The sequence below is a fragment of the Hevea brasiliensis genome, chromosome 9 (genome assembly GCF_030052815.1).
Source record: "Hevea brasiliensis isolate MT/VB/25A 57/8 chromosome 9, ASM3005281v1, whole genome shotgun sequence".
Lineage (NCBI taxonomy): Eukaryota > Viridiplantae > Streptophyta > Magnoliopsida > Malpighiales > Euphorbiaceae > Hevea > Hevea brasiliensis.
The window spans coordinates 20,826,492-20,840,014 of record NC_079501.1 but is presented as its reverse complement, the minus strand read 5'-3'; the positions used below and the strand labels follow the sequence as shown (position 1 = coordinate 20,840,014).

The 13,523-nt window shown below is 37.6% G+C and overlaps 1 protein-coding gene across 2 annotated transcripts; it reads right to left on the bottom strand.

Moving 5' to 3' along the window:
• Window positions 1-7,407: 7,407 nt before the first annotated feature.
• Window positions 7,408-13,445, bottom strand: LOC110661104 (T-complex protein 1 subunit gamma). Of its 2 annotated transcripts, XM_058153364.1 has the most exons (13): window positions 13,179-13,445; window positions 13,001-13,062; window positions 12,183-12,255; window positions 11,660-11,727; window positions 10,678-10,747; window positions 10,347-10,415; window positions 10,187-10,258; window positions 9,757-9,830; window positions 8,741-9,403; window positions 8,547-8,672; window positions 8,301-8,405; window positions 8,134-8,208; window positions 7,408-7,756 (listed from the first exon to the last, which is right to left on the bottom strand). In XM_058153364.1, exons 1-13 carry the CDS (start codon window positions 13,201-13,203, stop codon window positions 7,565-7,567), a joined length of 1,674 nt encoding a protein of 557 aa, XP_058009347.1. In that variant the 5' UTR covers window positions 13,204-13,445; the 3' UTR covers window positions 7,408-7,564. The 2 variants fall into 2 exon arrangements, with proteins under 2 accessions (XP_058009347.1, XP_058009348.1); XM_058153365.1 differs by lacking the exon at window positions 8,134-8,208 and having other exon boundaries at window positions 13,179-13,428.
• Window positions 13,446-13,523: the final 78 nt, after the last annotated feature.

Below are 13,523 nucleotides of genomic sequence, written 5' to 3'. Positions count from 1 at the left end.
TCAGATGCACTGCTTATTCTAGCAGATACAGAACAAACACCTATCATAGTCCAAATTCCTCGACAGATACCCAGATTAGAGCTTGAACAGCTTATTCCTAAAGTCTGGCTTACCAACTATGAAAAGATTCACACTACTTCTCGGCCCATTCAGATTACAGAATTATCTTTTCACAGATAACCTGATGGGACTATCCAGACCACATTCCAACCAGCAAGGCACTCTACAAGCTCTCTGCCTATCTTTCAATCAATGATGATTACTCCACTTTCCAAAGAAAAAAGGTGGTATCCCATTAGAGCAGTCACTACACATAGTCATTATGTCTATCCAATGAAGATCGATAGTCACTATCCCTAGGATCTTCCAGGCTCAGGATTATGTGATAATGATTGTGATTGTGATGAAGATTATTGGGAAAACGAGTATGAGCATCCACTATCAGAAAGAAATTGGAAGAAATTGACTAAGACAAAAAAGGCATCTTGTCGGTCGCCATCTTGTCACCCATCTCACCACAAAGATGATCCAGATGATAAACCCTAGATAGGTATTCATGAAGAAACTAAGCAAAAGAAGCCATTGCCCATTTATGAATTAGCCTTAGAAATCTTGCGAAAAGAAGGCTATCCTCCTCCATCTCCAGTCCTGGTGAAATGTGCACCACCTGCTTCACCACCTGCATTGCCAATGGTTTCTCCCTACATGATGTTCTCACCCACTTCCTATGAATCCGAGTTTCCTCCTCTCTCTCAGTAAACAGACAAAAATTTTGGTGTCTCCATTAGACCATTTATCCAGCCTACAAAAGTCACTCATGAAGGACACCCAAGTCCTTTGACTCATGCTGAAGAAGTCCTGAACTGACACACAAAAAATGCTATAACCCAGGATCAAACTCTGCAAAGACTTGATTCCAAAATCGATCATGTTTTGTCTTACTCCCATAATGTTGAAAGGAAAGTTGATTCCTTCTCTTTGTACGTTGAAAACATGTGCAAAGATTTTCAATCAAAAATCTACCATCTTGATAAAGATCTCCGATCTATGATCCAACAGAAAAGGTTTGGGATTGAATTCAATCAGAAGGAAGTAGAAATTAGGAGGCTGAAGAAACAAATTGCACAAATCGAGGCTGACATGCATCGTCTAATAGAACACCAACAACCAGTACCATACAATCCTTTCTCCTTTACAAAAAATCAAAATCCCTTTTTAGCCACTCTGGCTCCAGCATATTCCCCCTTTTCACCCATTCAACCAGAGATGCCACCATCTACATACTCCCCATCTCCTTTCTTGTCAAAAATAACTACCCCCCTTCAAATACTACCTTTTCATCCAGAACCAACCTATTCATCTTCTGATGAATCATTAACCAGAGACCCAGCAAAAGGCAAAGCACCTGTAAGCTCTACTCCTCCTCCACAACACATGCTTTCTCAGCATACTCCTATCACCTTCTCAATTACCTATTATCCCAACCGAACAATCATCTTTAGATGACTCTTATGCATATGATTCTTCTGATTCTGAAGGACAATTGGCAGATCTCACTGGATTACTTATGGCAGATTCTACTGTCCCTTTTGCCTCTGAAACTGGCACTACTGGTGCTACAGGACCTCCTCCTCCACTAGGACTAGCAACAGAACCTATTGCTAGCACCGCTCATGTTGAAATTCCAAATGAGGACACAGAAGAATTGTCCTTTGATCCACCTAATTCTAAGTAGTCCTCACGGCCTGCTGCAGGACCGTGGTTCACCTTAGATGATGTGCCACCACCTCAATGGCGTAATCGCCTTGCAGAATTTAAAGCATGGATTGATACTCAGGTTCTTCACACTAACATTGATTCCCATGCAGTTCTCCAAGAATCTGTATCCAGAACTATTGGAATGCTACAAGATTGGTTCTCCTCTATAGGAGAATATCATCTTTTACAGTTCTGCCATCTTACACCCCTTGCCACAGCAAATTTCATTTTCATTGAGTTTCCTGGAGATGCCTCCCTCTACAACAAACAACTCAAACAAGAGTTCTTTGACATGCGCTACTACTCTCTTAAAAAGATAGACATAGAAAAACACTATCATCACATGGTGCAGCGCTATTATCTGCTGAATGGTTTCAATGACGTAAATCTGCATCATACATACATTGCTTCTCTTCCGGAGCAACTACAACCAGAACTTCACCGCTCCATCATAGCCACTAGAAGAGATTTCAATACAATATCTATTGGAGAAATCCACCAGCTCACATTAGCTTGTTTAGAGAAAATGTGTGATCAGCAGAAAATGTTAAGAGACATTATTGATAATAGCAAGACACTCAAACATGTCTGCCAGAAATCTTGCTTGTCAATTAAATGCAAAGACAAAAACTGTGATTGCAAAACAAAGAAGAAGAAGCATCACAAAAAGTTCTACAAGAAACAGTGGCATTCTTCTAAGACTTCCTTCCTTAAGAAACACAGACAGAAGGTTAGATATTTCAAAAGAAGAACTCGTGGCAAGACTGCCTCCAAATTTGATCATTGTTACATATGTGGCAACAAAGGCTACTATGCAAAAAATTATCCAAAAAATCCAAACAAGGTTGCTAAGTTCATCCAACATATTCAACAAATTTGCCCCTTTGATGATAATGATCATGATGTTGAATCACTCTTCTCATAATAAGAAGAGCCCAATGATGAAACAGTATTTGTATTGGACAGCCTTGACACAGAAACCTCAACTTCGAAATCTGACTTAGACTCTGATGAAAGCCCATACTTTGGTCTTCATTTAGCCCAACAAGCCCAAATCTGATAAGAAGTCCATCAAACCATTCCTGTTCCTTTAGTCTCATTGTCCATCCTTCCAGAAAAATACTTAGGGCCCATTTCAGTCGTTGGTTTCCTTGACACTGATGCCCATAAGAGTATGATGAACCCAGCCATCTTACCCTCAGAAGATTGGCAACCTCATTCAGAGTATTTCAAAACTGTAGATGGCAAAGTTTTCAAAACCAGCCTTATCTCAAAACGACCCGTTGGAATATAGTTCTTTCTCAATTACACGGTATGGACCAAGATCATTGGTTCAGACTTACCCGGCAAAGATATTCTTATTGGGTTTGATATATACCAAAAGGCTCAACATTTGAAGATCCTACCAACTGGCTTGAAATACAAGAGACACTTCAAACCCATCACCACCATCCCTAAGTTGTTCTCACTAATGAAAACTCCACCAGAGTTTCCAGAACAAAAGAATCTCTCCTTCACCTCTGTGCAGACTCACATGTTGAGTTTCTCCATCCTCACCCTCTTTGGAAAAACCAAGACTTCTTCAGCCACTTACCTTTCAAATTAAATGAAGATGTCAACCCCATTAAAGCATCACACCCAGGCATGACACCCTCTGACTTAGCCTTGGCCCAAGAAGAATGAAAGCAACTGCTTCAACAAGGTTTGATTGAGCCCACTAGCTCACCTTGGGCTCGCCAAGCCTTCTACATTGAAAAGAGATCAAAGCGGCTCAGAAATAAAAAGAGGCTAGTTATTGATTATAAACCCCTTAACTACTTTCTCCAAGATGACAAATTTCCATGACCTAAGACTGATGTCCTTTTTACCCAACTCCACAAAGCCCATATCTTTTCCAAGTTTGACTTAAAGCTGGATTTTGGCAACTTAGTATCCATCCCTCAGATAAGCCCAAAACTACTTTTTGCATCCCTACGGCTCAATATCAATGGACTGTAACGCCTTTCAGTCTCAAGACAGCCCCCTCACTGTTCCAAAAAACCATGATCCATATTTTTGAACCCATCCTACACAGTACCCTCATCTACATTGACGATATTCTTCTTTTTTCAGAAGATATCCATAGTCACAAACAGTTACTAGCCCAATTCCATTCCATCATCCAAGCCCATGGGATAATACTCTCTGAAAAAAAGAGTTATTTAGCCTGTACTGAAATTGAGTTCTTGGGTATGCATTTCAAAAATGGAAAGTACCAGCCCCGTCCACACATAGCTGTTGAATTTCTTGAGTTTCCTGACAAGAATCTGACCCACAAGCAATTACAATAGTTTTTGGGTATAGTGAACTATATCCAATGATTCTTGCCACATGTCTCAGTTCACACCAGGTAACTTTCAAAGATGCTGAAAAAGAATTCCCTACCTTGGGGACCAGAACAGACAACAACAATCAAAGCTCTTAAAGTAGAGGCTCAAAATCCTCCACCTCTCCACATCCATGGCAACGGAGAAAGAATCTTACAGACTGATACTAGCGACACTCACTGGGGTGCCATCCTGATCGAATCACATGATGATCTGAAAGACATCTATGATTATGCTAGTGGACAATTCAAGTTTGCTGAACAATATTACCACTCAGTCTACAAAGAGATCCTTGCAGTAAAAAATTGACTCAAAAAATTTGAGCTCCATCTAATTGGTTACCACTTCACTGTCATGATGGACAACTCCTCATTCTTGAGGATTTTAGAATTCAAGAACAAGGCACTTCCTGAACCATAACTCTTGCGCCTCAAAGATTTGTTCTCCAAATATAAATTTAAGGTTGAGCACATTAAAAGGAAAAACAACCTTATCCCTGATCTTCTCTCACGACCTAGTCCAATCCACTTGATCAGTTTTGTATCTACTCTGCCATTCATCTTTATAGCCGGACCCTCCAACACACCCAACTTTCTCGTCCCAATTCCAGATAGCTTTCCTCCTGGAAGCTTATCCTCCATGACTCCTGCAGAAACTTCAAACCTATGCCAAAAATAACCTTTTTCACTTTCAGAGTGCAATGAACGTCCTTAGACATATCATTCCCCCTATTTCCTATTTCCAACCAGATTGTCCTTTCCTTAACTATATCAGACCTGAAACAGATTTACTTCTTGAAGAGCTTTGGTTTCTCTGGTGCTTAACCACCCTTTACTCTATAGCCATTGAGTTTCCCACCTTGGGTCTGTACCATTATATTTAGAACCACACATCCAGGACACTACTTGTAACACCCTAGGCAAATCCCACATCGACAAAACACGGGAGAGATGCTGGGTTCATAAGATGGAGAGGTTCCCCCCCTATTGTGCGTTATAAAAAAAAAGAGGAGGGCTTCGGCGCGGACAATATCACTAGTGTGGGCGGCCCATTTATTATTTTTGTGTAGCGCTCGCGTGCGCTGAAGAGCGATGGGGGGGGGGGGGGCCAAGACAGAGAGAGTCCATAAGGGGTGGGGGGGAACACCTAGGCAACTCCAAAAAAAAATCAAACAGAGAAAAGGGTTCATAAGATGGAGGTTCCTAACCCCTATTGACAATATCACTAGTATTACATTTGAAATTATGAAATTATGTAAATTAAAGAAATTTGAAAATTTTACTTATGTGATTTGAGCATGAATGAGATTATATGGATTCGAAGACAGATTTGAAATATATAGATAATGCATGGAAATGAATATGAAATTGAGATATATGAATGAGATGTGAATCATGAGATGGTTATGAAAATAATTGATAAGATTTTATTTGTAAAATATTATTGAAACTTTCAAAAATAGTAAAATAATAAAATAGGGAAACTAAAATAATTAATATTAAAATATAACGAGATCAAAATATGAAAGGAATAAAGTAAGATAAGATAGTTGGGTGAGGGGTGTTACACTACTCTCAAGGTTCTTAGAATAGTTTAAGCCCTTATTAGTTTGGGCTTACACTCTCAGAAGGCTCATAGACTCTCAAGGCATTGAGGACAAGCCTCCAGCCCAGCAACACCAGATTCGGTCCATTTTCATTTTCCACAGGCCCTTTTTCAAAAGGCCCGATGGTCTCCTTTGGTCACAGAATTCTAATTATGAATGGAGAACATATGAAGGCACTATCACTGACAAAAACCGCATGGGTCCTCTAAGATGACAGCTGGCTCATCACTTATGTGAAATCAATAATTACTGCCCAGCATTGGATACTTCAATCACATGCACTCCCCTAGGAGATGACCCCATTGACTGGTCCAATCCTGCTTTTCAGGACTCACAACACCTAATGGACATCGAAGCACGTGAAGCACTAGACAGTGTGATCCCATCATCACCAGAAGAACATGGACCCTGGTATCAAGGCTTTTATGGTGAAGTTGACTCTGACAGTTCAGACTATAGGAATTTCAACCTGTCAAGATCTCCATAAAATAATAGCCCGTTAACCCCTATTATCCTTATCTTTTATCTTGTCTCCCACTTAGAGTGTCGATGTGAAGCTTTATTTAAAGTTTGAGTGTGTAACCAGCTTTCTTTTGAAAAGCTTGTCTATTTAATTATTATGGCTTGTCGTGTTCCTAAGGCCTCTCATCTATATAAGAGAGCCTAGTTCAGTTGTAAAGGATCATCTTCATCTTAGAGAAATAAAATCCTGTGTGTTTCTCTTTAACTTTCTAAAACTTCTCTCTTCTCTTTTGAAACTCCAAGAACATATACTATTTCTTATAACTCAGTTACACGTATACTCTACACTTGCCTCGTATGAGGATCATGTTTATCAGAAATGCATCTGTTTTGATCCGATAAGCTACGGTCCTCATTCTGTATATTGTATATGAGTACAAAAGAGCTCGCAGCCTGATAGTACCAAAGAGTGGGAAGCGGCATTGAACATGAGTATAAGTATGCAGTATATGGAAAGAGGCTCCCGGACCTGTATGTTAATTAATTTATGAATTGAAAATATTATTGTAATAATTAAAAAATTATTAAAATTTGAAATTCAAAGATTTATTAATGAATGAGAAAATTAATACCAATGTAAAAAATAATCATAATTTAAATAAAAATATTTTATTATAGTTTAATGTTTACTGCTTAATTTAAATATACATTAATTGTAATTCAATATCAATAACTGATGATATCTAATATGTTTTAAATTATAAAAATTAGGGTAAATTTCTCTCCAACGTTCAGTAACAAGTTTGTATCATTTATCAAATTAAAAAAAAAAATTATATTTTTATAGAGTGATAACTTTAGATAAATATATTCTGAGATTATTAAAATATTAATCTATACAATTTGAATTGCCAAAACCGTATGTAGAGAGAACGACTAAAATTTTTTACAATGAATTTTACAATGGACGGTCAATGAAGAAGAGGTACCTTCCTCCCGTTTCCTCAATCTCTATTTCCCCTCATTATAACGAAGAAACTTATTTGTACTCTGCAATTTTGAATGGAAACATTGGCAACAATATGCAAACGTCTGAGTAGCCCCGTTACAGGCCTTTCCATCAAATTGATCCATTTATGACTTACCCATCAGAATCATAGATTTCCAACAAAGGGAACACTTTGGGGTAGATCAACTAGTTAGGACCCGAAAGAATACCAAACTGTGACTCGTTATATGAAATTCCTTCCATTGTTCAAAACAACATATAAAAAGACAAACAAAATCACAGCTACACAAAATTGTTTTAACAGCCAGAAAAGCAGGGGAAATACACCCTTGACCTTGACAAAGGAAAGCTGGCTCAATTTCTTCAGTCAGGAAGTATCTGCTCACTGTCTGCATCTGCTTCTGTCTCAATCTGAGGCTTGGATGGAGCTTTGCCTGCTCCTGGTGCCTGTTTTTTCTTGATCCCACTTACAATGTCATCAATCCTCAGAAGCATGCATGCTGCTTCAATTGCTGTCTTGAAGGTTTGGGCTTTCACGTTATAGGCATCCCAAATCTGATGATATAATCAAACAGTTATCAGATCACTAAAAATGGGTGGTTTCTTCCAGTAGAATTTTATACAAGAATCTGGGAAAAGATCACAGTGCACATATATTAAATAATAAGCTAAAACATATTCCATTCAGTCCAGATGCATGTAAAAAGAATAATCAGCTAAATGACTCGACTGCATCACACAAATTGCATATCCTGTATATCAAAAAGAGAACGCTAGTTCCAATAAGCTTAGTCTAGTGGTACTAGAGTCATCTTTAGGCTGTGCGGTTTTAACTTCAATTCTCAAAGAGTCAAATGAATAAAAAAAAGAATGCCAGTAATAGGAGAACAAAGTTCTATTGTGATGGGAGATAAGAAACAATACTATCATACCTTCCTCTCTTTCATATCAGTGATTTCACCAGTGTTCCCATCTATGCCAACCCATGCATTATCACCATTTGCATGCTGTATAGCAGTTGAAGATCAATAGACAGAAAAACAGATTAATAATCATAAAAATTGAACTGCCATGCAAACAGAACATTAAAGGTTCATACTTTTCCTTGGAGGGCAGTCATTGTCCGGATCACATTAACACCACAATTCTGCGCCAAAGTTCGTGGTATAGCCTCAAAAGCTATGGCAGCAGCTTCATAAGGCCACTGTTTTACAATCATAAAACATAAACATGAATCATAACATCAAAAAAATCATGTCAAGATGCACAAAACTTTATTTATCCACAAATACTTCTGAGAGTTTTTGATAGCTAAAATATTTATTTGAGTGAAAAGGCCATTCACCTTTTCTATTCCTTCAATAGCTGAACTCTTCTGCTTTAGAGTGGAAGAGACAGTTAACTCTGTAGCACCTCCACCAGGAACAAGCTTTGGGTTCTTGAGTATATTCCTGGCCACAGACATTGCATCCTGTATTGAAAACAAGCTTCAGTAATTCTATGATATATAACAGACTTGAAAACTAAAAAATTGCGTACCTGCAAATTCCTTTCCACTTCATTCAGGAGATCCTTACTGGCCCCTCTCAAGAGAACCGTACAAGCCTTTGGATCTTTGCAATCAATGATAAAAGAAAAGAACTCATCCCCAATTTTCTTAACCTCAAATAGCCCGGCTCCAATACCAACATCAGACTCCTGCAATTCATCCGGTCTGTTCACAATGACAGCCCCACATGCCTTTGCAATTCTATTATTGTCTGTCTTCCTCAACCTTCTGATTGCACTTACACCAGCCTTGCTTAGATAATGGCACGCCAAATCACTAAGCCCTTTCTCTGTGATAACCAGATCTGGTTTAAATTTTAGTATCTGCATACACATACTCTCAATATACTCCTCTTCCATTTTCAGTAGGACTGCCCAGTCTTCTTCTTTAACCAACTCTGCATTTGTTTGGTTCTCACCTTTCTTGTATTCAAGGGGACAGTCAAGAAGAATTATTCGTGGGTTGACAATCTTTCTCCTCATTTTGCCAGGGGCAACCACATCTTTGTTAAACATAACTCCTTTAAGAACTTTAGAATCTTCCAACTGGCCACCAGGTACCTTCTCAACCTTAATGTACTTCTTGATATCCACTTCTCGCAATCCTTGGCCAAGATCAACCCCTACTGTTGAGGTGGCATCAATTGCCAGATCCTGGAAGTAACCAAAGCCAACATGAAGGATACAAAATTAACTACCAAATACTAATTAAGGCAAGAAAAGGTGCTTGAAAATAATTAATTTCCAGTGCTCACTTATTTCTGAAGACTAGAAGCATAAAAAAGAAATAACGAATAGATGTAAAAGGACTGAAAAAAAGGACACCATATTATTGTATTCTCGGTTGACTGTTTAGCCATGTTATTTCAAACACTAAACTTTCATGTCTCATCAATGTTCAAAATGATAGAGCAAACCATAACTGCTTGAATAACAGGAAAGACTCATTATAAAATGTTAGTGAATAATAATGCATGCATAACCCATGGAATGAGAGAGATGCTTACAGCAATCAAGTCTCCAAATTGACTGGTGAACTTTGTGCCTATACAGCTCTTAACCAGCCCCAACAAGGTTGCACCTGCCACACATATCCATATGTTACTAACACAAACAAAATAAAATAAAACAAATATCTTATGCCCTTACAACCATTTGTTCTTATAAAATTTAAGTTAGGCTTCATTTTTCAGTAAACTATCCAATACATTAACAGAACAAATAAATAAATTAATACATAGAGAATCTTAGCACTTGGATTTGGAACTAGTGGCAAATCTAGGCACATATCACAATAAAAGAATGTGAATCTTCCATTATAAAGAAATTAATAAACTAGCTAGGATGTTCATGAGAATTCCAGGATACAAAGATACGATCAACCAATCTAATCAGGTTAAGAAAATAGTAAAGCTGATGAAGCACTTGGCAACTTACGGTCATTGACATCAATGGACATAGCAATTTTGTCAAGCACAGCAATAGCATCCTCCAAGGCTTTATTGTAGGCTGCAGCTCAAATTTAAAAAACTTAATCAAAAGCAAAGTGATGATCCACAGGCAGAAAGGAATGACCAATAAATATTCTCAACATTACCTCGGCAAATGACTGTAGGATGATAATTCTTGTCAATGAAGGCTTCAGCAACATGGAGCATCTCTCCAGCTGTAACAAAGCCATTTCCCACAGAGTTAAGAAATGATATTGAAAACAATGAAATTCTCCTAAAACAGCTATAAATAAATTATAATTCTCAATCTCAAGTCAAACTCTCAAAGTCAACCCACATGGTAAATGTTGCATAGCATAGACCAACCATAATGCTAAAATTAGTGAACCAATTATCCAAAAGTTAACTACTCCCTTATTACAACATAAAAGAATAATTTCATTGGTATACATAAGACAACAGTTTTGAACCATATACCAAGAACAATGACAGATGTTGTCCCATCTCCTACTTCTTCATCTTGTGTGCGGCTCAATTCAATCATTGACTGCCACAGAAAAAACATGTCAGAAAGAGAGAAACAATTCGGCATTAAAACATCATAATGAAAAGTGAAGAGAAAAAATCAGCTGAAATCAAACGTTAATTAATAAAAATTCAAATTCCAAGTGATAATACTCAACTCAATTAAGCTTTTATCCCAAAAATTTGGGGTCGGCTATATGGATTCGCTTTCTCCACTCTAAACGATTTTGGGTTAAATCCTCAGAAATGTGTAATGCTTCTAGGTCATGTTGTACTACTCTCCTCCAAGTCAATTTAGGGCTATCCTTTTTTTTCTTTCTATCCTCTAACCTAATGTGCTCCACTTGTCTAACTGGAGCCTCCGTATGTCTACGCTTCACATAACCAAACCACCTCAATCTCCATTCTCTCAACTTATCTTCAATTGGCACCACTCCTACCTTTTCTCTAATACTCTCATTACGGACTTTATCTAGTCTAGTATGGCCACTCATTCACCTTAACATTCTCATCTCTACGACTCTTATCTTAGACGCATACGACTCTTTCAGTGCCCAACACTCACTACCATATAACATAGCCGATCGTATGGCTGTACGGTAAAATGATAATGAACATGATAAATCACTCAAAAACTTGACCTCTGCTGCAATTTATAATTATGGCTTATTTTTTTAATACCTCAAATAAGAGTTGCAAACATAACCAAAATTGATTTAGCATCTACACTCAACTGCTGCATTGCACCTAATAACTTAAGTACTTGTGACAAATGATCATTTCCAAAGAACAAGCCATTATTGTGTATTCAGCCAAAGATAGGGACATTTTTACAGACCATTCCAAATAACAATTGAGTCATGCATAGCTTCTCTTTCCAGTTGATGGGGAAGAATTTTGGGGTTTGGGGAAGTGGGGGAGGGGTTGAGCATACCTTTGCTGCTGGGTGTGCAAGATCTAGTTCACGTAGGATGGCATTCCCATCATTAGTAACAACAATTCCTGTTAACAAGCAGACAAACAATAGCATCAGTACCTTCATATGAAGGTCTTCATTGAGGGAATGCAATATATTGACGCTCATCATAGAATTTTGATAAAGCCAGTATCACCCTCCATGTCAACCTATAATGATAAACTTACACCTTTAACAAAATAATTTCATGGGACACTTAAACAATGAGATTTCTTTTTAATTTAACGTGTAGGTGAATTCTCATATACATAAGCAAATATTCACATGTTTTCATTTTAAAAATTTCGAAGAAATCTACTCCAAATTTGCAAGTACATGAATTCCCATTTCTATGATGAGGATTGAGGAACAAATTCTAACCAATCATTAAGTATTTCAATGTTAATAGAAATGAAGTTGGCAATGCATGCTATTGTGTGTGTGTGACAAGTGCATGCACAACAAAAACTCATACAAGCCAAAAAAAAAAAAGAAGGCCCACCTCCACCAGCATCAAGTAACATCTTCAGCATGGATCGTGGACCTAAAGTAGTGCGGATAATGTCAGCAACAGCCTGTCAAGTATTAGACACATTGCAAAATCAAATGATTGAACAAAAAATTCGTAAGGCATAAATTCCCAAATATCTAAGATGAACTAGCTTGCTAACATATTGATGTAGGAATAACAATCCTATTCACAATTATTAACTATAGTTCCAAGACAAAAGAGGGCAAGAATAGATGCAATTTAACGCTCTCCCAGTGGAAGATAATATCTTCAAGGCAGGTTCTTATCAGTTTAGAAAAGAAATGCAGCAAGGTGATCTATTGTTGTTTAAAAAATACATAATTAATATAAAAACCAAATGTTGAGTTAAAAGAAACACAAACCGTCCAGAAATTTGTCAAATGTTAAGATGTACAAATGTCTAGAAGCAAAAATGGACATTTTACGTTATTCAATTGTGAAATCAATGTCTCTAATTTAATCAGTTCATCTGTCATCATATATAGCAAAAGGGAAAAAAAAAAAAAATTCTGTAACTAGTTTAAAGATTAAGACAGTTGGGTTGAGTTTCATATACAGCAAAAGATAAACACAATGCAAAAAGCAGCAATCAACATAGTAACTAAATCTATCTAGACGCAGACTTAAACATTTGAAACATCCAAAAGAATAAAAATGAATAGGAAAAAAACACATAAAAACTTACGCGCCTCTCTCTTTGATATATCGGAAAGTAGAAAACTTATGCTTCTCTCAAAAATGTGTTTTTAACAGATTTGAGATAATGGGTAGAGTTGTTTAGGGTTTACCTTCGAAGCCTGAATGTTGGCATGATGCACTTTGCTTCCAGACTCGCGTTTCAAAGAATCCTCTGCTCATTTTTTAAGTACATTCAAACCCCATTAATTATGTAAAACAAAAATCAGAGCAAAAGCAACGAGCTTTAAGGAAGACAATAAAATTAGGGGCTATAAGAAAGGAACTTACTGAGAACAAGAACGGGAGCGTTCATCTTTTAACTACCCTTCTCCTTGTATTAACAAGGCGGATCTTTGTATTAATGCCCAATAGAAAAAACTAGTTTGTTAAAGGTTGCCAGAGTGGTGGTGATCGACGGCGATTATAGGTTCTGGTCAGAAAGTCGGTGGAGATCTCAGACGGCGGACAAGAAATGGCGAGGCCGACAATGACATGGAAGTCTACAGCTAAAGCATGGAAGTAGACGAATTTAAATTTATTGCCCTACGTCCAACGGCGTCGCCTCGTGAAGGCTTATGGTGAGAAATGAGAACGTCACCGTTTGAATGCTGGATTAGAGAGCCGGAATGAACC